The sequence below is a fragment of the Oreochromis niloticus genome, linkage group LG20 (assembly GCF_001858045.2).
Source record: "Oreochromis niloticus isolate F11D_XX linkage group LG20, O_niloticus_UMD_NMBU, whole genome shotgun sequence".
NCBI lineage: Eukaryota > Metazoa > Chordata > Actinopteri > Cichliformes > Cichlidae > Oreochromis > Oreochromis niloticus.
Genome location: NC_031984.2, coordinates 35,899,703 through 35,927,359, shown reverse-complemented (window position 1 = coordinate 35,927,359; position 27,657 = coordinate 35,899,703). Strand labels below are relative to the sequence as shown.

Genomic DNA, 27,657 nt, shown 5'->3' with positions numbered 1-27,657 from the left:
TGGAGTTTAACGAATGCAATAACACTTTTTAACATCAATTAAATTAACCACTAACTAACAAAGAACTGGTATACCAGTATTCGCAAATATATCGGATGTCAATACCAGATTAGATATACCTCTGTCTCAACCTTTCATTTGGGTTCTAATGTTAAGTTTATGATTACTTTGGATAATGTGACTGGCACTAATGTTTAACATTTCCGTTGTTTCTTTTCATGGTCAAGTTATAGTGAGAGCTTTAATTTGACAAATTGAGTTTACCCATAGTCTTTGTAAGAAACTTATATACAACCACTGGTTCAGGCTACGTGCAGATACTCATGTCTGCAGAACAGCAGGATCCCCATGTGCACAGTTCTCTCCTGCCCACTGTGGGAGTAGGCGTTTGCTTGCGATTTTAACAAGTGGGCTACTATGTTATAAAAGAGCCTGGATGGCAAATCTTTACACAGATGCCAAACTGCTGTTTTACTACTGTTATTGTTCTACTGCAACTGTTGTATAGACAAATACACGGTTTGTGTGCACACACTGAGAAACTGCGAGGAGGAGAGAGAAAGGGCAAAGTAGGGGAAAACAAGGAGAGTTAGAGAAGGCTGAGCTGGCGGATCCAACACAGTCGTAGTTGACGTTCGCTAACGGGACCAGTCCGGTTCAAAAACAGGGACGTTAACCTGGCAAAAATGAGACTTTCATCTTTGCTGTTGTTTTCAGGTATTGTTGTCTGTGCGCTTTCCGCTCTGGTAAACTCCGAAGTAGAGGGAATTCCTGAAGGTAAGTCTGGAATGCTGGCGGAGATAACGCTGTGCCCGCACCCCACGGTGTTAGTGGTACAGTTTGTAGCAAATGTTGTGTAACGAGACGAGTAAAGCTCGACACGCGGAGACTTAATTTATTTGATAACAGGCTGAAAAAAGCTGTGCTGCAACCACGCGTGTCACAGAAATGTGTGGATAGAGTTCAAGCCGAACAAAACAAAAGACGCTGGCGACAAATGATCTGACTGCATCTTTATGAAAAGCCCGGATCCGGTTCAGTGTTTGTCTGTTAGAAAAACTCAGATTTCCCCACTTTGCCTCGTAGTGCTTGATGCATGTCGAAAAGCTGTTTTTCAGTTTTCCAAAATAAAAATCACTGTTAATAAAACATGAACGGAGTTTATTAACGTTTCGTCAGCGCTTTCCAATTCAAAGCAAACTGTAGTCGCTTCGGGCTGAGGAGGGCTGCCATGCCGCTGACGTGGACGACGCTGCTCTGAACTGCTGTATTGCCTCTAACGCATTCACGTTAGCCTATGCGAAACCTATATTATTAATAGTGTGCAGGGGATGTGGACCTGATTCTGTGATGCACCCACAAAGAATACAAATATAACTTTAGAGACTTTTTTCCAAGCCTAATTCATAGCGACATTAACCCCGAGCAGTTCATCTACAGACCGTAACTCTTAAAGCCTTCATCACAGCCTGTGCAAAAACGTATTTGCTCCTCTGTAGAAATGTAACTACATGTCACCATCGACACAGTCGCACAAGTATAGCCCTGCATTAAAGCTTTGTGTGTAAGAGCAAATATGCGAGCATCAAAATACCATCATATTACTAATACAGCACCTCTTCTTTCTGCTAGGTTATAGTTCACAGTCACACATGCGTTACATAAATACTCTTTATGGTGGTACTGTAAAGTTTTGTCACGCTTAAGGCATTGTGAATTCCTCTGTCATGCTCTGGTTTCCAGACAAACTTCTAGTTGTGACTGTTGCTACCAAAGAGACTGATGGCTACAGGCGTTTCCTGAGGACAGCGAAACACTTTAACTATACGGTCAAGGTAAGAACTTCTGGGGCAAAGTTTTGGACAGTTTATTCCATGCTCTGTAGACGTGAGGCCTCACAATCTCTTTAAAACAAGTCCCTGGTGTGTGTTTTGAGGAGTTTTATCTTAACACAAAACTGGGTCCTTTTCAGTGGATTTCAGTCATACTAATATGTGTTGATAATATAAAGCTGAAAATAGGGGAAGACATAACCTTATTGGCTGTATTTTTAAAGGATGATGTATTTAAATCTTTAAACTAAAAGATGATGTGTATGTTTTTAAGGTTCTGGGCCGAGGTCAGAAATGGAAGGGAGGTGACTACATGTCAGCCCCAGGAGGAGGCCAGAAAGTACGACTTCTTAACGAAGGTCTGAAGGAGATGAAGGATGACCACCAAATAATCCTTTTTATTGACAGGTAGAGTGTCTATCCACTATAATGCTAGTCACTATATCCTAGTTATTCAGCCACTGGTCCAGTTTCATTTCATGTTACATGAATCTGCCTTGTTCTGCCTTTTGTCAGCACACAAAAATTTAGTAATGTGTAGTTTGTGATTTTACAGCTTGATGACAAATTAAGGAAGAAAACTGTGTTAGTAGGTGAGAAATATACTCTGTTTGGAACCTTTTCAGAACTGTGGTGCTCTGCAGGCTGCAGTTAGCATCCCGTCATTCTGTGTGGCATTGTGTGTGTAAACTCTAAGCAGGTTGATTCTGATGTATCAAAACGGTAAGAAGAAAAGAGCTCAGTGACTTTGAAATGACGGATCAATTTGTGTTTCAGTAGGAACAGTGACTAGAAACACATTTAGACATATTGGAGGAACATCAGTCCACATGGTTAGAACAACAGCAAACATTTGATGAGCGTGATATTTGGCATTGATACGTAAGGAAAAGATAGGAGCACTAAATATTAGTGCATGATGTAATCAGGCTGTAGGTATGAATAGTCAGCAGTTAAAGTGATTAATATTGAACAGCTGCACTGCATTAAACTCTCTTTGTAAAGATGAATGCACATTTGTGACTTCATCATGAGTCAATTGTGTAGAACATGAGTATAGGAAAATACAGCTCCAGTTTCTGTTGCCTACATTGCAGAGGAGGTCTCTGCCTCCACACCTAAACAGAAAAATGAGTACGGTCAGGGGTTAAAGAGGGATTCAGCAGATGGGGGAACTCTAAAATCAGCTATAGTGGCTCAGTGTAGGGAAAAAAATCACACTTACAATAATTTCTATTGTGCGCTGCAGTAGATTTGTTTTAGCTGACCTGCAGCTCTTTGTGGATTTACAGAACTGAATTCACCCAGATGTAAGCAGATGTTTCACGAGCTATCTTGGCTGATTGCTGCCATCTACACTGACAGCACAATGTTTATGCTGGACGGTCTGAAGCTGCTATGAAGGTGGACTTCAGTGAATGAATCTAAGCATCATCAGATAAAGTTCATATTAATCTCTGCTACCCTTTATGTAACCCGACACTGACCATGAACACCACAGCTGCTGTGCACCCGTCCAGTACAGTGCTTTACTTAGAATCCGTTGTATGACTGCAAGCTAACCTGTTTATCCTGCACTAAAGAGCAGATTCAGTAACACAAAGGTAGAAGGCTACACCTCAGTTTGTCTTGCAGGAAACCTAAAAAATAAGAAAAAAACAAAACATCACATATACAGAAGCTGCATCTGATTTAAAAATGAGGACTTGAATGTAAACCTAAAATTTCCAGTATATCAAATACCACTGAGCAGTCCTTACCTTTGAATATAACCTCTCTTCTTTCTTTCTTCTCTTCCACATTTTATACCAAACTAGGCTAACTGACTCAATGCGCCGAGTTCAAAATAATGCAAATATAGAGTACAAGTGTATAAGAATTGCCTCTGTATAAATTTAGTAGCCACTTATTTAAAACACATTAGCAGTTCTTAACTGTTCCTGCTGTTTCTCTAGTCTTTTAAGGTAGCGTGCTTTGAATTGAGGAAAAAGCTCCACTTATAGCAGTTTATTTGCTGCATTACCATGTTATGAGTCAGTATACTAAATTCAGAAGATATTACTGTTGCAGTGTTTATGTTTATTTCATTTAAATGGCATGTTTTTGAAGTACATTTGATGTACTTTAGCTGTACATGGCAGCTAAAGGAAAAGTCCTGATATTTTGTAAAGTTGTAAACTTCTTTATGGTGAAGCATGTAATTATAGTGAAATCATGAGAGTGTGTGTTGTTTTTGTTACAGTTCCTTTTCTGGTAGTAAACATAGTCACAGGCAAATTAACTCTGGCTGGTATCATATAATAGCAACGCCTTCATCTGTTTTAATTGTGTCACTGGCTTCACACAGTCCTGAGCCACACTGTACTGAAGTTTTCTGTTTTCACTCCCTTCATGACTTAGCTATGATGTGGTTTTCGCCTCGGGTCCCAAAGAGCTGCTCAAGAAGTTCCAGCAGGCCAAGCACAGGGTTGTGTTCTCCTCTGAGACCCTCATCTGGCCAGACAGACATCTGGAGGACAAATATCCCCATGTCAGGGAGGGCAACAGGTTCCTGGGCTCAGGGGGTATGTTTATCATGTACTGCTGAAAAGAGTAATAGTGCTGTGTAATTTCTGTATGTGTGTTTTTGCCTAACAGCAAGTATTTCTCCTGAGAAAAAAAACAATATTTTTATGTCATATTTTTGGTTAGAGAGGCTGAGTTTGGGTCCAGAACAGTCCAATAGTTTGGTTATTGACACCTGCGTCACAGTGTAGCCGTGTGGAGGGTCACATAGATTTAGGATGCAGGACACAGCGAACAAAGGATTTTTCAAAAAGGGAGCTCTTTAATAGCGCTTTAGCTAATCCAAAGTTTATCATTGTTCAAGGTAAAAATCCAGAACACAAGAAATTAGAAAACAACAAAACACAGAAAAGTTACAGAGACCAGTGCATACAATGTGAGAGTGGACAAAGCAAATACTACTGTATGTAGCCACACTGAGGCCTGATGAAAAACTGGAGGCCAGCTGGCCAACTTCACAGTAAAACAGGCAAATTTATAACATCCTGACTACCAACTCTCACGAACTCTTACTACAGAGCAAGGAAACACACAAAAAGACCAACACACAGACACAGAATGGAGACAGTTTCAACAGATATTGAAATATCTGTTCATATGGGATGGGAATCTATAGGAATTTAGCGATTCCAATTCCATTGTTGATATCACTTGTCCATTCAGTTCCTTATCAATTCTCTTATTGATTCTCTACATAATAGCTCTACAGCCTCGAGTACTAGAAGTCAAACTCAGCAGAAAGTATGTATTAATGAAAATCAACCCCGAGACTCTGAGGTAGCTCAGTGTGACCATGACTGAAGCCTTTAAATATCTTTTTAGTTTGTTTTAAGCACCTCTAACATACGTAAACAGATCCAAATCCAAGTGGAGGGCAGCACTGCACATAATGTTGTTTTAGTATTTTATTAATTCAGTACTTTCTTAACGTTGTTTTGACATTTGCACACTTAGTCAACTGGTGCCGTGTAAGCAATTATAAAAATGTAAATTATAAAAAATAAAACATTTTCAGATGGTATTAAATGTTAAACAGCTGCTGTATGTCTCACATCCAGCAGGAAAACCTGGGATGTAAACGGACTGGTTCTCAACCTCAGCACTGAAAGCTCTTTATACAACATGCCTCATTCACCCAATCATAGGATAGGACAGATCGTTTTATAGCAGGTCGTTACTCAGCACTGCACTGGTGACATAAACCTGGTAGAGCTCATTATGCTCTTTGAAACAGACGCCTTCACTTTCCCTCACTGTGTCTGCATGAAGGTCATGAACAAATCTGTACTTCTAACATATGTGATCATTTCCTGTCTCATTTCTCTTGACTTCTCCCAGGTTTCATTGGCTATCTCCCCAACATCAAAGAGCTTGTTGCTAATTGGACAGGAGACGATGGTGACAGTGACCAGCTGTTTTTCACCAAGATTTACACTGATCAATCAAAAAGAGTAAGACTTATTCCACTGCTGTAATAACTTTATGAAATACCACCATTTTTTCATAAATGCCCCTACAGCACAGTAATTACAGGAAGTAATGCTGCTAACATCTCCTGCGAACTGAAATTCAGCACTTTCTGTCCACATGGTTCAAATTACAGGTCTTTTAGCCGATTGGGCATTTTCCTGGTTCCTGTAAGGCTTTTGATTTGAAACATGTACCAGGGGCTTTTTGATGGTAATGATGAGCAATACACAAAACAGTAGTGCTGAAGACACATGGTTTTCATGCTGAATGCAGCATAATTAAGACTGTAGTATTCTGATGTTAGCTATCATGTGAAAGCAGGTAAATATACACAGTTTGTTTGTTCCTGTAGAAGCTTTCATCTTATCAGACACATGTAACATAATCAATCAAAAGAATGTATTTCCTTCTTTCAGAAATCTATAAATATCACCCTGGACAACAAATGCAGACTCTTTCAGAACCTTCATGGAGCACTTGGTGAGTGCACTGAATTTTGTTTTCTTTGACCAGCAGGCCATGGTTGTTGATAGCACACGTAACACTGCCCAGCATCTTCTCCTGCTCTTGTTTACTAGAATGCACATTATAGCTAAAAACAATCAACAAGAGACAATAAAAACAGTAACAGAGTAACAACTTTAACAACTGTTTTATGTTTGGGTTCATAACTCAACTTATTAAATTGTAGCATTTTCACTTTGACCTACGGATACATAGATGAGGTGATACTTTTGGACAATAACTTAGAAATTCATACACAGTGGTGATTGTTTTAATACCCCAAAGGTGAAGGGTCACCTTCACTGTGACATTGTAATGATTTGCCAGAGTAATTTTTGTGGCATTATTTCCTTTGCTGAAATGAACAATCACTGGCTGCATTAGCAAGGTGCATAAAAAACAAACAATGTAAGCAGATGTGGCATGGTGACTAAACTATACCCTTCATTTAGATGTTACATTTATTTCCTCTGTTGACAGGTCTGTAGTTACACTGTAACGTCTCAGGAGGAGTGCTCCATGTACTCCGTCACCAAAATATACAAAGATCATTGTAAGAATGAGAGAGTTAAAGTGTCTTTACAAGAATAACAGTCAGTGTCATACTGTTTACAGAACAGTTGTCCAGTTGGTGGCAGGTACAGTGTTTTGTGTGTAACTGAACAAGTCTAGTAGAAAACACATGTCACAAGGTTTGGCAGGAAAGGCAATATGAGGAAGTCCCTCTCTGGTAATGTGTGGGATCGATTCAAGTTTATTTATACAGCACCAAATCACAACAACAGTCACTCTCCGGGAGCTTTATATTATAAGGTAGACTCTACAATAATACACACAGAGAAAACTCCAATAATCATATGACCCCCTATGAGCAAGCACTGGTCCAGCCCTAACTATATGCTTTAGCAAAAAGGAAAGTTTGAAGCCTAATCTTGAAAGTAGAGATAGTGTCTGTCTCCCGAATCCAAACTGGAAGCTGGTTCCACAGAAGAGGGGCCTGAAAACTGAAGGCTCTGCCTCCCATTCTACTTTTAAATACTCTAGGAACAACAAGTAGGCCTGCAGTGCGAGAGCGAAGTGCTCTAATAGGGTGATATGGTACTACAAGGTCATTAAGATAAGATGGGGCCTGATTATTTAAGACCTTGTATGTGAGGAGCAGGATTTAACAGAGCCAGCGAAGAGCTGCCAGAATGGGACAAATATTAAACCATATTTGTAAGAAGAGCTCTGACTTTGTGTCAGCCTGGCTACAGGCTGGCTTCATCTCATTCATAATCAGTTTTGTGTGTCAGAGGTGAAAATCAGCTGTACCATAAATGCTGTCTCTGTGTATATTCTCCACCAAGTATTTCAAACTCTGGTAACAAATTCTCATTTATATCGATGAGCCAAAGCGAGTTTTAGAGTAAGGGGGGTGGTTTACACCCAACAATGTATGTTTTGTGGTAGCTAGGTCTTACAGTAGTTAACTTGTTCTTTTGTTCTTCTCTGTCTATCTGAGGTATTTATCTTCGGTGTTCTCTTGAAACATTTAAAATCTAAATGTGTATTTTTGATATTTCAAATCTTAAAAACAAGTCTGATAGCTGATCCACATTTGTTTGTGTTTCCAGATGACGTGGTGCTGAAGTTTGAAGATCATCAAGTACGAGTCAGAAATGTGTTGTATGATACTCTGCCTGTCATCATCCATGGGAACGGGCCAACAAAGGTACCAGCTTATCTGTTCCATGATATTAAGCTGCAGTCACATCGCACAGTTTTAAATGGCTTTACTTCTTTCGTGAGTCTTATCACACCGAGGAGCTGAAACCAGTATGACAAGTTAGTCATACTGGTTAGTAATTAATGTGTTGCTTTTGTTGAAGATTATGTTGAATGGTAACAGGACAATAATACTTTTAACCATTAATACATCTGTCTTAGAGCCATACTTTCTATTTAAGCTGTCAGGTCATTGTCCTCTGTGGAAAAGCTAGAGCAGATCCCATAGCATCGAGCACCTGGTGACAGTGGGGACGAATAACTCCTGCTCAGTAGACAAAGACCTTTGCCAGAACCTGTCTGAGGGAGGGGCAGCCAGTGGAGACGTGTGGGGATGAGAAGTGTGTTGTGTCAGAAAAATCAGGGTAATGGCCGACATCACTTTCACAAAATTAAGACTTTTCTATATATTCTACTGAAATCTGAAAAGGATCAGTTGTAAGTTATGGAGAGCCAGGAGTGACAACATGAACTAATTAACTATGCCATGAAATAATTAAATGTTTCATTAATTACTTAATTACATAAATATCTCAATAATTGATAAATTATTCATTTAAAACATTTAATACGTTGTTTATTTATTTGTGTCCAATTTTATTAAATTATTGACACATTTAATTGATTATTTAATGATGTATTTATTTAATTTATTTTGGCATTCCTGACCCTGTGGCTGCCTTCATGAATTAATTTTATCTGTCAGCTTCACGTGTCAAACTCAGGGGGCGGGGTTAACGCTGATCGAGTGTAAACCATTGCTTTGGCCTGGTGGCCGTTCTTTCAGTGGGCGTTTCTCAGCGCCAACAACAAACATATAGAAACTAACTAAACTTGAAAAACCCTGTGTGTCTCTCACCAAATACACTTCTAATATGTTTTTAGCTGAGCATGTAGTGGTTTAATCTTCAGATATCTGGTCGGTTTGTCAAGCGTCTTTCGCAAAAGTGCTTCGAGGATTTCGCAGATGTCTGCCCAGCCCAGTCTCACGGCACAGCGTGTGATAGACCCAGCTCAGGCCCCGGTACACAACTGTCATAACCCACACTGACTGTACACCGACTTCATTTACTGAGATTATATCTATCGGGTCTTCATCTCCTGATGTTCGTATGTGTTTCAGTCGCCAATTCTGAATTATAACTAACATTAAAAACATGTTTAAGGAGGAGAGAAAGCAAATAAATCCGATTAACATCAGATCTTTGGGTTTTTGCTCAATAATCAGCACGACCTGCGTATAAATGCATAAACTTTAATAAAAGAGTGTTTGTGTTTCTGTCATGTAGTAACTGTTAGGTTTAATTGTACAAAGCTTATTAGGTGCTATGAAACGCATACAGACTTCAAGATGTTTGACTAATATTTTTATTGGGAATATTAATCATGAGGGCAAACAGGCTGTCAAGCTGGAGCCTCAGAGCCCAGGTCAGCATATCCCGGATATCTTTCCATTCTCTGGAATCACTGGTCCTAACACTGAGCCCAGGATAAACGGTCACACGAAGCTGGTTATCAGCTCTGAGTTAACCCAGAGTTTCCCCAGCTGGGTCACATGAAAGTGTCGGCAGCATCAAACCAATCTAACGGTCATCCACGAATCTAATTTACGGGTCATATCCGTGTTCTTCCACAGAAAATCAGCATTATTAGTGCCAACTATTCCAGAGACGTGAAAATCTGCAGTCAAACGAATGTGAATGAATGTGATTGGTTAAACAGGTGTTCCTGCGTGTTCTGTGTTATCTGCATTTCCATCAGCAGCAGATTAGAACCAAGTATAATATTATTTATAGATTTAATAAATCACCGAATTAATGCATGCATGTTCCTGTGACAATGCAACGCACTGTTTACTCTTCATTCGGTGATTGTAGTACAGCAGGCTGCACGCTGCTCATATAAAACATATTCCCCCCTTTTAAACACTTAAAAAATTCTGTAAATAGAAGAGTGAAAACATGGCACTTCCAGCTGATTTTAGACGGAAACAATAAAACCTGCTCCAAAGGTTTGAGTTTTCATTTTCTCAGCTGTTAGGCTCTGCCTCCCATTCTACTTTTAAATACTCTAGGAACAACAAGTAAGCCTGCAGAGCGAGAGCGAAGTGCTCTAATGGGGTGATATGATACTACAAGGTCATTAAGATAAGATGGGGCCTGATTATTTAAGACCTTGTATGTGAGGAGCGGGATTTAATAGAGCCAGCAAAGAGCCGCCAGAATGGGACAAATATTAAACCATATTTGGAAGTAGAGCTCTGACTGTTTGTCAGCCTGGCTACAGTGCTGAAGAGAAACCTGGGGTTGTTCTTATTTTCTTCAATCAGTGACGAATAGTAAGATGTTCTGGCTTTGCGGAGGGCTTTCTTATAAAGCAGCAAACTATTTCTCCAGGCTAAATGATGATCCTCTAAATTTGTGACACGCCATTTCCTCTCCAGCTTACGAGTTATCTGCTTTAGGCTACGTGTTTGAGAATTATACCACGGAGTCAGGGACTTTGGATTTGAGGCCTCAGTTTTCACAGGAGCTACAGTATCCAGAGTCGTACGTAGTGAGGAGGTAAAATTATTAACAAGATAATCGACCTCTGTTGGAGTAGCGTTCAGATAGCTGCTCTGCTCTATGTTGGTACAGGGCATTGAAGATGATAACAGTGGGTGGATTATATTCTTAAAGTTAGTTACAGCACTTTCAGAAAGACATCTACTGTGATAAAGTCTACTCTCCACTGCTGTGTAATCAATTATTGTAAATGTAAATGTGATCAGGAAATGATCAGACAGCAGAGGGTTGTGTTGAGTCTGACATGTTTAGTACCTGCCTATAAGGCCGGGTGGATGATGGAAAACAACAAATAAAACAGTATTTTTAGTTTGCCTTCTTGGGTGGACTGGGTTAAGTATCAGGCTTTCAAATGAACTGAAACTGTTGGTGTGTTTGGTTGATTGATAAGCTGGGCTGGACGATTGCTGCCATCCCCGCCTCGGCCTGTGCTTCACTGATTCTGATAAATAGTAAATCTGAGGGTCGTCTCTGTGACATATTATCTAATTTATGTTCCAGTAATCTAATGATAATCCAGATATATTTTTGAGATCCTGAAAATCTGTTATTCTCATCTTTTAGTACGACTAAGAGATTATCAGTGTTAGATTATTAGATGTGAGATTGATATACAATGAACTACAAGAGCACACGACTGTTTTCCAGCTCCAGATCAACTACCTGGGAAACTACATCCCCAACACATGGACATTTGAGTCCGGGTGCACAGTGTGTCGTGAGGATCTACGGTCACTCTCAGCTCTTCAGGTCTGTTTACATTTCCTGACAAACTGTATCCGTATTATTTCCCAAAACTTCCTTTGATGCCTGATAAAAATGGCATAAAGCCTCATCCTGGAAGAACATGACACTTATTTTTTGTTTATGTGTGTGTTTCTAACAGGAAAATGAATACCCTCTGGTAGTGATTGGCATCTTCATTCAGCAGCCCACTCCATTTGTTACAGTGTTCTTCGAACGGCTGCTGAAGCTCCAGTATCCCAAGAACAAACTCAAACTCTTCATTTTTAACAAGGTAACTACATTTTCCTGACACTCAGCAAAAATATGTCTGCTATAGTCTGACACAAATTAGCATCACACCAGAACACCTCACCAAGATGTAGATATGCTGGCTAAATGAAACACTGATTTCATTTCATAAAGCTGCTATTTATACACACACACACAGCAGGTGCTAGTATAATGTACAGAAGGATCATTATGTGACTCACAGCTACTCCAGCAGAGTCTGTGAATAGAAACTTGCTCTGTGGGACTGTAGTTTTATTATCTTTCAGGTCACTTTATGGAGAAACCCAAAAGTAATGTAACGAGTAGTGTAACAAATTACCCTCTCCTTGGAGTAATTAAGTGATGTACTGTATTACTTTTAAAAAATGTGTTGTGTGTAATATGTGTAATACACTACCTGCTTTGAATAACGACACTGATGACAACAAAGAAAGGAAAAACCTCAACAAACACGCACAAACATTTGACCGCACAGCGTGCAAGTATCTGCATGATGGTAATGTTGATGTGTTGCTTAGCGATGGTGGTGACTCTCAAAGCAGAGCCAGTGACAGTCGGTAAGTGATATCGATAATGGAATCAGAATGGTTACAGTATCTACTCTTATCACAGGTGCATGATGGGTACTGCACCTTCTTACTTAGTTACAGTTAGACTTTGATGTTTTTGAGGACTGAAGAGAAGTCCTTTAGAAGGACATTTTCAGTCCTTCTAAAAACACTCACAGATGCACAAATTATTAACCTGCTGGATTTAACTTAACTAAGTAGCTAATGAAACAGATTGATTTTGGCAATTTTAACAGAAGATGGGTTCGTGATTTTCTCGGTGACATGGATCCAGGAGAACAGTTTGTTAGACTGCTGTGTGTGGAACCCAGCAGTGCGTTCAGCCACAAAGAGTTGGAGGGAATCAAGTACTTGTGATTTGAAAATTCCTTGAAATTCATTTCCAGAGTTGTACACAGTGTCCTCCCTGTCCAGGATGTCCATCCTCATCATTGAAAAACAACTGGCCTGTGGGTGTAAATAGACTGTGAATCCTGGCCTGATGAGTTAGCTCCTCTGTGTCGTACCATCTGCTTCGCCAGAGGTTGTTTGGTTTTCCCAGTGTATAAATCACGGCCGACCTTCTAGCACTTAACAGCGTACACTATATTACTCTGTTTGGGACCAATGTTTCGGCAAATTTCTGGCTAAAGTGTTTTGGGGTATGAAAGCCACAGAGACGCGGTGTTGTTAGCTGTTCCGATACTCCTCATATATAAGGGATCACTAAAGGTTTTTGCGTAGGCAGCAGTTATCCTTTGCCAAATGTGCTGCTGGGTTAACCTTTATGCCCTCCTCGGACATTTCTGTACATTCTTTTCAACTTTTTTTTTTGGCAAACATTTAGGCGGTGTTATAGCTTCTGGCATTTTTTGCAGGAAATCTTTTGTCGAACCTTTGAAATCGAGTGTCTTTTACTCTTACATGTCATGAATGCTCTGTCGATGCATTTTTACACTCTTTAAACACCCCAAGCAGTTCTGCAGAGCCTCGCTGGCTTCCTGATTCCAACTCCTTGCAGACTTGGTGGCAACAGGAAGTCTTCAAACTGCAGGAACATACTGAGGTGCTTACTGGACAACATTGTGGGGGGAGATTTATTGTCCCGTGTTTTGCAGTCCACATATTACTGCAAAGTGGGCAGACTGGAGTCCAGACTGGTGTGGTTAAAATCACCAGTGATGGTGATGAGAGCCTCTGTGTGTTTATGCGGTAGGTCAGCAACGGTCATGTGTATGATCATCATCATCATCATCATTTATTTATATAGCACTTTAAAAACACACCTGGTAGACCAAAGTGCTGTACAATACTAATATGTACATAGTAATAAAAATAAATAAAAATAAAAATAAAAAATCAGTTACCCACAGAGTTAAAAGCCAATGAATAAAAATAGGTTTTTAATAAGGACTTAAAAACTGGCACTGATGTAGCCTGTCTAATATGGAGAGGAAGGTTATTCCAAAGCATCGGCGCTGCAACAGAGAACGCTCGGTCTCCTGTAAGTTTCAGCCGTGACTTTGGGACAGAAAGCAGCAGCTGCTCAGCTGACCGAAGGGAACGAGTGGGGACGTGGGGCTTCAACAAGTCAGCCAAATAAACAGGTGCCAGACCATTTAGAGATTTAAAAACCAATAAAAGGACTTTAAAACGGATCCTAAATTCAATTGGAAGCCAGTGTAGAGAGGCCAATATCGGAGTGATGTGATCAAATTTTCTTCTGTCTGTATGATGTCACATGCTGCTGCACCATTAGCTGATGAAGATCATTTGGTCTTCTGCTTTCTGATTGGCTGATCTGTTCCCTCCGCCCCCAACCACCATACTCCTCACCACTGCCTACAAGCTCGAGTTTTACCACACATCACAGTCGAAGCGCAGATTGTGGATTTGTGACTTGAGAGGATGCAGTTGAGCACTTTTATTCAGATTTGTGATTATAAGAAGTAAAAACATAAATAAATATGAGTAAAATTTGAATTACAAGTTTGCAGCTCTAGTATATTTGTGAAAACATCAATCTGTGCATTTGTAAATATTTTTTTGTAATCATAAATTTAAAACACAAGTGTGTAAAAAACATATTATTTCCACACATTCTCACTTCTTATTCAACGTTTTGCAACATATTTATCTTGACAGCAGTCTTCCTGCTCTGCATATCTCTGTGTTTTCCTTTTCCCTCCAGGAAGCTCATCATCAGCGTCAGGTCCAATCTTTCCTGAAGGATTATGGAAGCCTGTATGAGAAAGTCACAGTCATCGAACCTGAAGAAGAGATGGATGGAGCTGCCTCTCGGAACCTAGGCCTGTGAGTGCTGTCCAACCAGAACGTGACACATTTTAAAATGTTTAATAACTGAGTTGCAGAAAATGACATGTAGTCTTCATTATACAGTATTTAGGTCAATAACAGATTGCTCTTTAAATTCTGTTATAATATATGTGCTAATCTATCAGTGTGTTTTCTTTTTCAGTGATCTGTGCCGGAGGGACCAGGACTGTGACTATTTCTTCAGTTTGGACATTGAAGTGGTCTTAAAGAACAAGGATACACTCAAAATTCTGATTGAACAAAACCTGTAAGGAAATGTTTTGATACTGAGTCATTCGCTGATGTGCTGGCAGTAGTCACAGTCACATTTAACTTCTTTAGCTCTAGTGCATTTACGTGAGTTGAGTATATGTCTAGATGAAGAAATGTAACACATAGCACTTCCTGAATGGCCTCCTGTAGTCCTATTGTAGCACCAATGATAACTCGAGCCGGTCGGCTGTGGAGCAACTTTTGGGGAGCCCTGAGTGGAGACGGCTACTACGCCAGGTCTGAGGACTATGTGGACATTGTACAAGGACGGAGAGTGTAAGTTGCTTATTTGCTCCCTAAAAACTTTGTCAGCATTTAGAAAGTGTAATTTTTTTGCATTCCTCATTTTTTACCATAAAAGGCTGATGGGGTATTGTCGTCATGGAAACCCAAATCTGCGCCTGCAGGAACTAGTGTATCTAGGAAAACTCTCAGACAAGTTTGAATCTTGGTGACCTCGACCTCGACCTCCAGGTCAAGGTCAGAGGTCAAGTTTCCAGAAAATCCTGTGAATACAATACCTCAAAAAGGAATTAGGATTTTCAAACTGGGACTATATATTGATCTTTTAAAAATCGAATGAGTTTGATTCTCAGCAACCTTAGCCCCAGTGTGTATAAGAGTGTGTGAGCACAGGAGCTGGATGAGAATTTAAAATAGATGGAGAGTTTAGGAGAGGTGAGAGTGGTGAGAGGCAGACCTGTCTTGATAAAGTTAGTGATCAAGTGATGGTAGAAATTGTCAAATGGCAGGAACTGCTGCAGCTGTTTGTAGGTACTTGGTTCAGACCAACCCGCCTGGACCTCGGCTAGATCCACCTTCACTTGATCCTTCAGAATAGTAAAGCTCTGGGATGAAAGTGTGTCATCATGGAGTTCGGCGGGAACAGGAGAACAGCGACAAAAACCTCAAAACCTCACTCTCTTTGAGAATAAAGCCGAAATTCCAAGATTGATGTCTAAATTCAATTTCGAGAAAAAAGCTGAAATGTGGAAATATGGAGATGTTGTATCTATAAAATGCTTTGACTGACAGCATCTGACAGCGATTGTGCTTCCTCTGCTCGACCGTAAATTCAGCTTTCATGGCTCTCATCACCTGTCTGGAGATGGGAGGGATGTATGTCTGATCTGCTGACAATTAATAATTGCAACAACATCAAGAATAAATTAGTATGTTCCTGTAGGATTTCTTATGCTAGAACCATAACTTCAGTTCAAGAGTGAGGCTTCAGGTGAGAAGGCAGAGGATGAGATGAGGATGAGGATGGGAAAGGTGATGGAGAAGGCAGATGAGAAAGATTAGAAAGAAAAAACTAGAAAGACAGAATAAAAATATAATGTAAGATTTTTAAATGGTCAAATATTGTTTGAAACAGATACTGGTGAGTTTAAAATTGAAATAACTTATAACAAGTACTATGTATCTGATGCAGGAGAGGTATTCTGTACGTGCAGAGCCTTAGTATATGGTGTTCTTTGCTTTGTTCCCCTGAGACGTTACGGTCTCCTTTTTCATTTGCTTCACGTGTCATATATCACATCAGCAGCTAACAGTCAGCTTGCATCAGTCATGACATTTTGTTCAACTCACCACTAAATAAAGAATGAATAAGCTGAAAAAGCACTGCAGTCCTGACAACAGTGCCTGTAGGGTGGGCTTGTTAAATAATGACCAAGAGAAATTTGGAGCAGCTAAGACTTCATTGGAACATTTGTTGGTACGTCAATTATCTGTTGTTTTTAGGGGCGTCTGGAATGTGCCATATGTGTCCAATGTGTATCTGGTGAAAGCCGGCCTCCTCCAAAGAGAGCTGAAAGACTACGAGCTGTTCAGCTCCTCGGACCCTGACATGGCTTTCTGCCACAACATACGCAACAAGGTCAGTAAGAGAAACAGGAAACTGTTTTTTTACCTAAAGAAACGTTTAAGTGAAAAACTGTCCACAGTAGTGACTGACCTGTTGTTTTTGCTCTCAGGGAATCTTCATGTATGTAACCAACATGCACACATTTGGCCGCATCCTGTCTACAGAAAATTACCAGACCGGTCATCTACACAATGATCTGTGGCAGATCTTTGAAAATCCAGTGGTGAGATGGTTGAAGAAACACCTGGAAACATTAGTAGCTGTTGTAGTGTCTGTGGCAGGTCAGAGAATGGTTATTGCAGTGGCAGCAATGAAGTTGGGGGAATTAAGCTGCTATGTACGATTTACAAGCTGTTTTAATTTTATAGTGATGTGTAAATGTTAGCTACAAAATCAAAACATTCATATAAGTACACAGTATCTCACCACTCAGTCACTATGTGTGATATTGGCTCAATTTATTTTTGCATGCCACCAAACATGCTAACGTTTCAGTTTTATGACCTTTATTAGAGGATGACAACATGCAGGTCATATTCAGACTTTTCCATAGATGACAGATGAACACTTTATCGATCCCAAAGGGAAACTGCTGTGTTACAGCAGCAGGACAACAAATAAAAATATTACAAACTACAATAAATAATAAATAGACAACAAAGATAGTAAAAGTGCCACAGATGCCTTGTAAGGGCCTCTTATACTATGAGATACAAACATTTAAGAGTAAAAACAGTAGACGTAAGACTGACATTGTGTAGGAGACAAGTGCAAACTGGATCCATAAATCATATGTACACATGTACATGAAGGTATAATGCAAAATATGTTTGGGATCTTATGCCTGACACGTGTGTTGTCTCACTCCCATTTCTTCCTGTCGCGTGTTGAAGCTCGACTTGGAAGCTTGTTGATATCCAACCTTGCAAAATATGAGATTTCAGGTGGTCTTAAACTTTTGACCAGGACTGCATCTACACTACACATCCACTATAATTGTTAGTATTAAAATGCTTTGCCATGTACACTGTAAAATAAGAGCTGTGCTTATTTCCTCCCTCTGTGCTCTTCTTCAACACTGTCTCAGACATCGTGTCTGCAATCATCTTAGATCCACACACATATTTCAAATATTTTTCTGAAAAATCCTGGAAAGGAAAATTAAATTTAAAAGTGATTATCCACAGAGAACAGTGTCTGAGAAAGTCTTTTGTAATGTTCACAGTGAAATTCAGTTTGTGTTTTGTTTGTGATGTGGTGGTAGATACCAATAACAGTATTAAGAATAGATATATGCACAGGTGAGGTACTGGACCCTAGAGCAGGAGGTTTTCCCACAGGAAGCAGAGATAGGAGTTACTGAAATAATCCTTGACTCATCGACTAATCAAAGAGAAATTGGCAGATTACCTGCAGCCCTAATTTCCACTGGACTGTCTCCAAGATTTAAACCAATCGATTAGTCACTGAGGCACAGAAGCACTTTCTTTATTTGAGTTTTTTAAGATTTTTTCTTCTTCTTCTTTTTTTTATAACATTATATGACTTCAGCACAAATGATCCATGAGAACATTGTAGATGTCATTATAGGGGATTTCCATATTACCAGTGCTGACATCAGCATAAAGTATCAAAGTGTTAGTATACAGATCATCAACATTACTGAGACAATCAGTTTAAACGTTTTTTAAAGTTACCGTCTGATCTTCATATGTAAAAGAAGAATGTAAAAGAATTTCTATGTCTACACGAAGGTTTGATGAGGACACGGTGTAATTTGCAATGAGCAAATCTGTATGTTATATTTATTTCAGGACTGGGAGGAGCGCTACATCCATGAGAACTATACCCGCATCATGAAGGACAAGCTGATTGAAAATGTAAGTTTAAACTGGAGCTGAGCTGAAGTCAGATTAACCTGTTTTCATTAAAAGAGGCAAAACTAAATACATTGAACTCCTATCAACTTCCCTATTTCTTAGAAATATTGTGGCACAGTTAAGAAGTTAGTTCAGTCACTTCTGCCACAACCAGAGGAACTAACACCGTCCTTTAAGAGACAGTTGTGTTACAAACTGTTACCCGGTGCTTAATGCTGTTGTGTCTTCTGTCTTCCAGCCTTGCCCAGATGTGTACTGGTTCCCAGTCTTCTCCAGTGTTGCTTGTAACCACATGATTGAAGAAATGGAGCACTATGGAAAGTGGTCAGGAGGGGCCAATGTGGTAAGGCATCTTATTATTAACATTAATCATGTAGTCATGATTATCGATAATAACATGTCAGTCATGTAATAAGACAACATCATTGAGCTTCAGTGTTCTTTATATTCACTCTTCACCCTTTTGTCTTTGTTAGTTAGCATTATTTGTCACAAGTTCATGTCATTTGCATCTTCCAGCTAAATACCCAACTCTGAAACGTTGGGACAACTGCTCGTGTAAAAAAATATAAAATATATATATAAATATATATATAAATTTCAGAAAGTCATATTTGTTTTCAAATAGAACAAAGAAAACGCTTATAAAATATATTATTTTAAGAAAAGTACTAGCTCATATTTAATTTGATGGCAGCAACATCTCTCTAAAGGTAAAGACAGATGTTTACCACTGTGTAGATTCCCTCTTCTTTCAACAACGGTCTGTATTTCACTCACTGGGCTCACGTCCATTTTAGGCTTTTTAGTAGATAAAGGCTTAATCAAGAATTGAGCTGCTGTTTGGTGAAGGCCTCGATGGGGACTGGCGGCGGCTCCCGGGCCTGGCAGATCCCTGTGTACTAATGAGAAGTGACGAGGTAAAAAAAGGGGAGGGACGGCTTGCAGAACTGGGGGATGTGTTTGGAGGCGTGGCCCCGCTGCTGAAATTCAGTTATCTCAAATTAAAACTGAGAATAGTTTTCATTCACGCTGAACAACATCCTGGGAGAGGAGTGTTGTTCCAGGCTCGTCTGATATAGGATTCTAGCTCCTCCACAGCTCTGGGTCTTCATCGTCATATTGCTTCATAAATGTTTTCAGTTGGTGAAAAGTTAGGCCTAAAGTTCAGCACGTGAACTCTACCAAGCTATGGTATTCTTACAGATGCAGCGTGTGGTTTAGAATCGTCTCGTTCTGATCCCAGCATATGTTGTTGTAAAGTAATAACAACAAGCAAGCTGCAGCTTCCATCGACACCGATGCACCTCAGTACCAACAGAGACGCAGGCTTTTGAAACGAGCGCTGATAAAAAGTCAAACAGTCTCTTTTCACTTCAGCCCAGAGCAGCGTCCATGTTTTCTTCTTCGGTCTATTTTAAATAAGCTTGGGCCCAAAGAGAGAGACGGCACAGCAAACTGTGTTTGCACTGATTGTCACTAGACTTGTAGTCAAGACCGCCTAATCCGAGACCAAGACAAGACCAAGACCAGAGGGTATCGAGACCAAGACAAGACCAAGACCAAGACCAAGTTGAGACGAGACCAAGACCGAGACCGAGTCGAGACGAGACCAAGACCAAAACCAAGACCGAGACAAAAAAGTCTTTAAACTGCAGCCAGATGCTGCTTCGTTTACGGGTGTCAGGCATATTTATGTGTTTTTGCTTTCGCACAGCCCTCCTCACCGCTGTCTACTGTCTCGCTCAGTTACTGAGAGGACAGACGCACGCTCCACTTGACTGTTGCGTCTCTCACCCTCTCTGTTTTTCACATAATGATATTATCCTATATCCTCGCATGTGATTGGCCACAATATGGAGGGATTGGAGCATAACTGAGCCACTGTGTGAGAGCTGAGCAGCCAAAGGAAATTAAGTGAGGGTAGAAATGACTGAAAGATTATAAGGCTCTGTTTTGAGTTTTGTTCAAAAAAGAATGACTTCATATATATATATACTTCTATATACATATTCAGGACACCTTAAACTAGTTTTTTAATTAAGCAGCAAGGCAGAACAAAGTCGGGCCTGTATCAAGACACAGGGACTAAACCCCAATTCAACCAGACCCAGAACTGATCCGGAATTAAAACAGGACTACAACAGTAACCAAGACAGAACCAGAATCAGAACTAGATGATAGTAGCACTGAAAATCATCATAGACCTGCACTACACTTATGTTTTAATTCTACCAAAGTCCACTATTTAGATTCTGAAAAGTTTATATAATTATTTAGCCTTGTTGTTCAAACAAGCCTGCAAAACTTAATAAATATAGAATTTGAAAAGTAACAAATGGTATCTAAAAAGAAACACTAGGCACTAGATACATGTTCTAATGAGTTTTGGCAAACAACCATGTGACAAACGTGTGTCTCACCTGCTCTCTCTCCCTCTCTGTTCCTCTCTCTCCCTCTCTCTCCCTCTCTGCTCCTCTCTCTCCCTCTCTGTTCCTCTCTCTCCCTCTCTGTTCCTCTCTCTCCCTCTCTCCCTCTCTGTTCCTCTCTCTCCCCTCTCTCCCTCTCTGCTCCTCTCTCTCCCTCTCTGTTCCTCTCTCTCCTCTCTCTCCCTCTCTGTTCCTCTCTCTCCCTCTCTCTCCCTCTCTGTTCCTCTCTCTCCCTCTCTCTCCCTCTCTGCTCCTCTCTCTCCCTCTCTGTTCCTCTCTCTCCCTCTCTGCTCCTCTCTCTCCCTCTCTCTCCCTCTCTGTTCCTCTCTCTCCCTCTCTCTCCCTCTCTGTTCCTCTCTCTCCCTCTCTCCCCCTCTCTGTTCCTCTCTCTCCCTCTCTCTCCCTCTCTGCTCCTCTCTCTCCCTCTCTGTTCCTCTCTCTCCCTCTCTGTTCCTCTCTCTCCCTCTCTGCTCCTCTCTCTCCCTCTCTCTCCCTCTCTGTTCCTCTCTCTCCCTCTCTGTTCCTCTCTCTCCCTCTCTGCTCCTCTCTCTCCCTCTCTCTCCCTCTCTGTTCCTCTCTCTCCCTCTCTGCTCCTCTCTCTCCCTCTCTCTCCCTCTCTGCTCCTCTCTCTCCCTCTCTGCTCCTCTCTCTCTCCCTCTCTGTTCCTCTCTCTCCCTCTCTGCTCCTCTCTCCCTCTTTGTGCTGACAATCAAGCCAAACACCAACATCATCAAATATACAGTTGAAACCAGATATTTACATACTCTTCAGATAAAAACACTTTTTTAATTGCAACATCAAATCAGACTAAATGTTTATTTTCTTTTAGATTGATAAATATAAAAAACATATTTGTTAACTTTAAGAGTAAAGAGAGAAACTATCTGTATTTCTTAATTGTAAATGGCACCAAATTGTATTCAAAATTGAGCCACACTTATGGAGCTCCACGATTCTTTTCCTGGTGTTTTGGTTGACATCTCTTGATTTTCCCATGTCACAGAAACAGGCTCTGTGTTTTGCCTTATATGCATCCACAGGTGTGCCACCAATTTACTCACATGGACTCTACTAACCTATCAGAAGCTTCTTCAGCTCAGAATGGAATTGTCTGGAGTTTTCTTATTAATTAACAATAAACTAAGTGTATATGTTCTCCTAAATTGGATGAAAGTGATTAAAACAGACAGCTCCCTCTTTTTATTCTGACATTTAACTAATTCAAAAGATATTTCAACATTTATTTATCTAAAACAAAACAAGTTTACTCTAAATTGATGTTTAACAGTAAAAAAAAAGTTTGTTTTCTCCCTAAAGTGTAAATATCTGGTTTCATCTGTGAATATACTGCTGTGTATTGGAATTCCTCTTGTTTTGCATAGAAATATACTGAACAACATACAAAGCATAATATATAAAATAACATCTACCTGAGTTTTTTCTTTGAAAGAAGCTTCTTATGTCCATTGTTGTGTTCATCAGTACACAATTGAAACCGATTTAGAGAGTTTGTTTAGCCGTGGAGGGTAACAACTGAAAATATGAAATGTAAGCTAAGACTCTCTAAAAAAATCAGCATTGTTGTTGTTCGGCTTTTTATTGATCCATTTGTTGATTCACTCGAAGAGCAAGTAATGCAACCAACTGATCAGTTTGATATCAATGTTTTGTGATACACCGTCATATTTACATTATTAGTTCAGTACGAATGATTTGCTTTGGTACCTGGTCAAACTTAAGCTGTCCTTTGTCTGCAGCAAACTCGCAGGCAGCAGCTTCTCCCCCCTCGCTCACATGCGTGCTGCGCTCAGTCGCCCAGTGCCTGAGCTCGGATCATACCAAAATTAGGGGGAATTTACGACGGTGCGCTCTGCGCTTCGTGTGTTGTTTTTGTTTTATACAGTTGTCAGCCAGGCATCTAACTAACAAATTACACTCCAAAAAACCCCATGCTTCTGAAAAAATGACCCGGGCTTAAGCCCAGTAAGCCACCCCCCCGCTACGTTGATGGTTGACTCCAAATCTCCCGAACACTATGTCGATTTGAGAACGGAAGACCGAAACAGCGAGACCAAGACCGAGACCAAGACAAAAGTCCGTCAAGACCAAGACAAAAGTCCGTCGAGACCAAGACCACGTAAAAGTGGTCTCGAGACATCCAACTCTAATTGTCACACAGATTTATCCAGACTCTGAATCCTTCGATGATATTGTGTAATGATAACGAGATCAGTTTTGTTGAAGGACATTATTCTGAAGTTGTTTCACAATTTATAGATGCGGTTTTTTGCAGACTGCTAAACCTCTCTCTGCTCGTCTTTATTTGATGTCACTGACTTGTTACTTATTAACCAAATTAATTCAGAATGTTCAGCTCCAGTTTCTTTTCAGTACTACTTACTTTTTCAGCCCATTTTGATGCTTTTTTGATGCGTTGCTGTCATCAGATTCAAAATAAGCCAGAATGTCTTTTTTATAAAGTCAGTTTTCCCAATTCATACATTTAAAATTATTAAAATGTATTATTATTTAATATGTTTTCTATGCTCTGTTGTGAATAAAATGTGGTTTTAAAATACGGAGATTTACAAATGACTGTATTCTGTTTTTGTTTACACTGTACAGGGTCCCAACCTTTGTGGAATTTGGTCCTGAAGACCTCCTTTACTTTAACTATATACCTGATACAAGTTGGTATAAAGTTTCTTGTTTTCCAGGATAACAGAATCCATGGTGGCTATGAGAATGTCCCCACCATCGACATCCATATGACTCAAATCAACTTTGAAAAAGACTGGCAGAAATTCTTAGTGGAGTATGTGGTACCAATCACAGAAAAGATGTTCCCTGGATACTACACCAAGGTAAGAGCATCACTGACACACACTTGTGAAATGTTTCAGAGAAATTCAAGAATCTCCTTCCATGTGAGATCTGTGAAGGATGTTCTCAGCTTTACTGTAAGAAGGACACTGAACACATTCTCAGCTCATTTACGTCACCTGCTCTTGACATTTTGGTGTCGCATGCACTGATTCATTTTTTAGCTTTTTTTTAAAAAAATCTGTAGTACGCACATATGAGTCTTTGTAGAAACAGGAAGACATTTCAAGCAATGGAGGGATGTAGTGGTGGTTTTAGACAGTTGTTGGACATTTATCCAGGTGTATGGGTTTCTATTATATCCATAGTATCTTTCCATTCTGTTACATATTCCAAAATACAGGGGATGACCCCCCCCCGTTAATGGCACATGAGTACTTCTTTAAGACCAGCTAGGCCGGCCACACCCCACAGCTTACGTATAAAACAGCTGCTCAGACATGAAACCTGTGATCGTTTGATCTTTGTGTGGTACTGTGAGTGTGCAGTTCAGTGTGTGGTGACAGTGTGTGTCCGTTTACCTTTGTGGTGAGAGCCTTTCTCAGTAGCCTCGCAGGATTTCTGTTACGACCTTTCTGCATCTCAGGTGTCAGCCGGCGAGTGAGCGTTCTCCAGCCTGCAGGACTTATGCCCGGCTTATTGCCCGCGCCGTCACGGGTTTACCTGGCCAGTGGGACCTGGCTGTAGCTGATGCATTAGCTCCGCGAGGAAGAGCTTGTCTGTCCTCCTAGGGGAGCTCGGCTTGTTCTCGTGTCGCGAGTTTTACTCAGGCTTCCCAGGTCATAACACATCAAGCATTCCATTCAAACCACAATTAGCGATAAGAGCAGTGGTTTGGGAACGCGTATATGTAAGCTGTGGGGCATGGCCGGCCTAGCTGGAGTGTCTTAAAAAAGTATCCAAGGGCCATGACAGATGTAACTGTTAGGATGTCTTCTAAGATGTTGGAATGGAAAATACTGTGTAATGATCAGGTGATGACTGATGATTTTGATAACTGGTTATTTAACTGGTAGAACAACTAAAGGACAAAATCAGCAGTTAAATGTTATGAACTCATTGAATAAAACCAGATAACAGCCGACCTCTCATTGGTTTCTGTGCTGCTATCCTGTGTGTGTATTACTGACCAGCATGTCTTACCATCAGTGTGTTGAAGTGTAGTGAGATATAAACCTGACAAGCAGCCCCTTCTCATGCCACATCATGACAGCTACACATTCACAATTATTGTAGCACATCAATAGCTGGTAGCCTACCTGACTACCAGCTGTCAGTTAAAAGATGCTCCATTATTGTAGCGATGATGATGCAGATGCTCAGCTCTCTCTGCTTCTCTGTTCCATCTCTGGAGGTGAATGCTGGACCAGGAACCAGGATTATGCTTTTATTTAACTGTGTACAGGGGGCTACAGGCAAACGTTTGCATGATTCCCTTTCCTCTGTGTGTTTGCAGGCTCACTTCGAATTGGCCTTTGTAGTTAGATATAAGCCAGACGAGCAACCCTCTTTAAGGCCACACCATGATGCCTCCACATTCACTGTAAACATTGCACTCAACCAAGTAGGCCTTGATTACCAGGTGAGTGTCAAGTGCTCCATTTCCACCTACATTTCAGTTAACATGTATTTTGGTTTTATTCACACAGATTCATTCTTAGGACCCTCACAGGTCAGGACCTTACAGTGTTACAGAATGAAATAAACCCATTCTTCATGCAAACATTAAAAGAGTTGTTAATGATCACTTTGATGATCTTTCAGAACTGCTACAGCCATCAGCTGTTAATATGTCGTGTTTTTGGTTGCAGGGTGGTGGATGCAGGTTCCTCCGCTATGACTGCTCCATTCAGGCTCCTCGTAAAGGCTGGGCCCTTTTGCACCCGGGCCGCCTCACCCACTACCACGAAGGCCTGCCCACCACCGCTGGTGTCCGCTACATCGCAGTGTCCTTCGTGGATCCCTGAGCTCACAAAGATGGCACAACTTGACCAACCAGGACACATACTGACCACATGGTCCAGCATCATTTTCTGCATTATCCGATTTAAAGCAGAATTGTTTTTGTTTTCATCAACTCATTTCCTTTAATCTGATATAGCTTCTGTCACACTCACAGTTATGTTTGACTTTCACATGGTGATGAACTATTAGCTGCATTAGACGAACTTTTCTGTAGTGAAACATGAAAAACACACAATTTTATCACCAATTAAGATGAGAACTGTTTATTTAAAGTGTCAGACTTGATCTTTTGCCCATGAGTATTTTTCAGCAGCAGTCTGCAGGTGTTACCCTTCACATACTCATTTGTATTCAGGTCAGTAACCATCAAAGGTGTAATTTGAATAATTGTTGACTGGCTCACTGAGGTTTGAAAGACCTAAGTTATCCATTTGTTCACAGGTTTTTTCATAATTAAGCATTTTGGGAAGGCGTACCACTTCTTGTCAGATTTTGAACAGCTTCAAAGGGATATTTGACAAACCAATAGGTGATGTCACAGCTCAAACACTTCTCATGTGAAAGAAGGAGGTGAGGTTTTGGGAAAGCGTGCACATAGACGTCGCACATCAGGAAAAATAAGATGAATCAAGTCTCCACAGCCACATAAAGAAAACCTGTACATAGACGATATATCACACATTGAAAATGTTAACTTTTAAAGATTTTTTTTTTATTCATTTTAAACATATGTTAATTTTGACTTTAGAATACTTGCAGTGCTGAAATCACCAAGAGCTCCCCCCTCACAGAATGGCAGCTTCTGTTGTTGGAGAACCAGTATGTCATTCAGCATTCATGGTGCTGGATGGACGGACAGCTGGAGTTTGATTGGTTTATTTTGTATTTCTTAGATCTCACTTCTGTTTGGATTTGAAAATTCTCTGATATGGTTTGTTTACCCAGTCAAGTCATCTTACTAACTACTGTGATGCTAATTGGTCCTGACATCTTCCACTGTGTGCTGATTGTTGCCTAGTAACATTTCTCAGGTACAACATTCATTGTCATGTTGTGCTAGTTTTATTTAAATTATTTTCCATTTATTGCAATTTGTTTCAGTGGCTTCTTGTAGTCTTATTGATAATGTTAATTATAAATTGCACATTCTTGCTGTTGCAGCCTTGTATGCAAGTCTGTCTGTATTTTATTCCAGTTGTGCGTGTATTTCTGACAAGTTCATCGCTGCAAAAACTAACATGGATCAGCCATAGGAAACCTGTAAATGCTTGGACCCATTAGTTTTGTTGGGCCATCCAGATGCTGGTACAGATGGCAGGTTGTGTGGTTCTAGTCATGTCTTCAGCTGAATTTCTTTCATTACAGGCAGGTTACCTTTGATTTGTAAAAATAAGTTGTGTTTTGCTTGATTTTACTTCAGCAAGTAACTCTTTACTGTAGCTAAAGCAGCTTTATTCAGACACTCCAAAGCCTTTTTTGTACATTGTATTAGATAAAAGCCACACTGAGAAGTTTCATATTGGAATCAGAGCTCACTTTTATTCTTGAAACTTATGTTCATGAGCTTAAATTTGTATGACTGAGGTTCAGTCTCACTGAACGATCTGACCCAAAATCATCGAGCTCTGTATGTAAACATATTTAAGAATAATAAGGATTAAAAGCCTCAGCAGTGGTCAGTGAGACGGTTTGTCTTATGAAGCAGCGCCTCTGGTTTTGTGGTTCAGTAGCGACTGAGAGAGCGCCATCAACGCCAGGAAACCAGCCAACC

At 40.3% G+C, this 27,657-nt stretch overlaps 1 protein-coding gene across 2 annotated transcripts; it reads left to right on the top strand.

Moving 5' to 3' along the window:
• Positions 1-367: 367 nt before the first annotated feature.
• On the top strand, positions 368-27,059 carry plod1a (procollagen-lysine, 2-oxoglutarate 5-dioxygenase 1a). 2 transcript variants are annotated; one of them, XR_002057738.2, is made up of 20 exons: positions 368-777; positions 1,744-1,835; positions 2,107-2,240; positions 4,233-4,396; positions 5,736-5,848; positions 6,284-6,347; positions 7,988-8,085; positions 11,354-11,455; positions 11,592-11,723; positions 14,462-14,583; positions 14,750-14,854; positions 15,010-15,135; positions 16,606-16,741; positions 16,839-16,952; positions 18,544-18,609; positions 18,848-18,952; positions 23,756-23,902; positions 25,378-25,503; positions 25,733-26,241; positions 26,328-27,059. XR_002057738.2 is itself a non-coding variant. In XM_003454245.5 (19 exons), exons 1-19 carry the CDS (start codon positions 687-689, stop codon positions 25,886-25,888), a joined length of 2,193 nt encoding a protein of 730 aa, XP_003454293.1. In that variant the 5' UTR covers positions 368-686; the 3' UTR covers positions 25,889-27,059. The 2 variants fall into 2 exon arrangements, 1 of the variants encoding a protein (XP_003454293.1); XM_003454245.5 differs by having other exon boundaries at positions 25,733-27,059.
• The last annotated feature ends 598 nt before the right edge of the window (positions 27,060-27,657 follow it).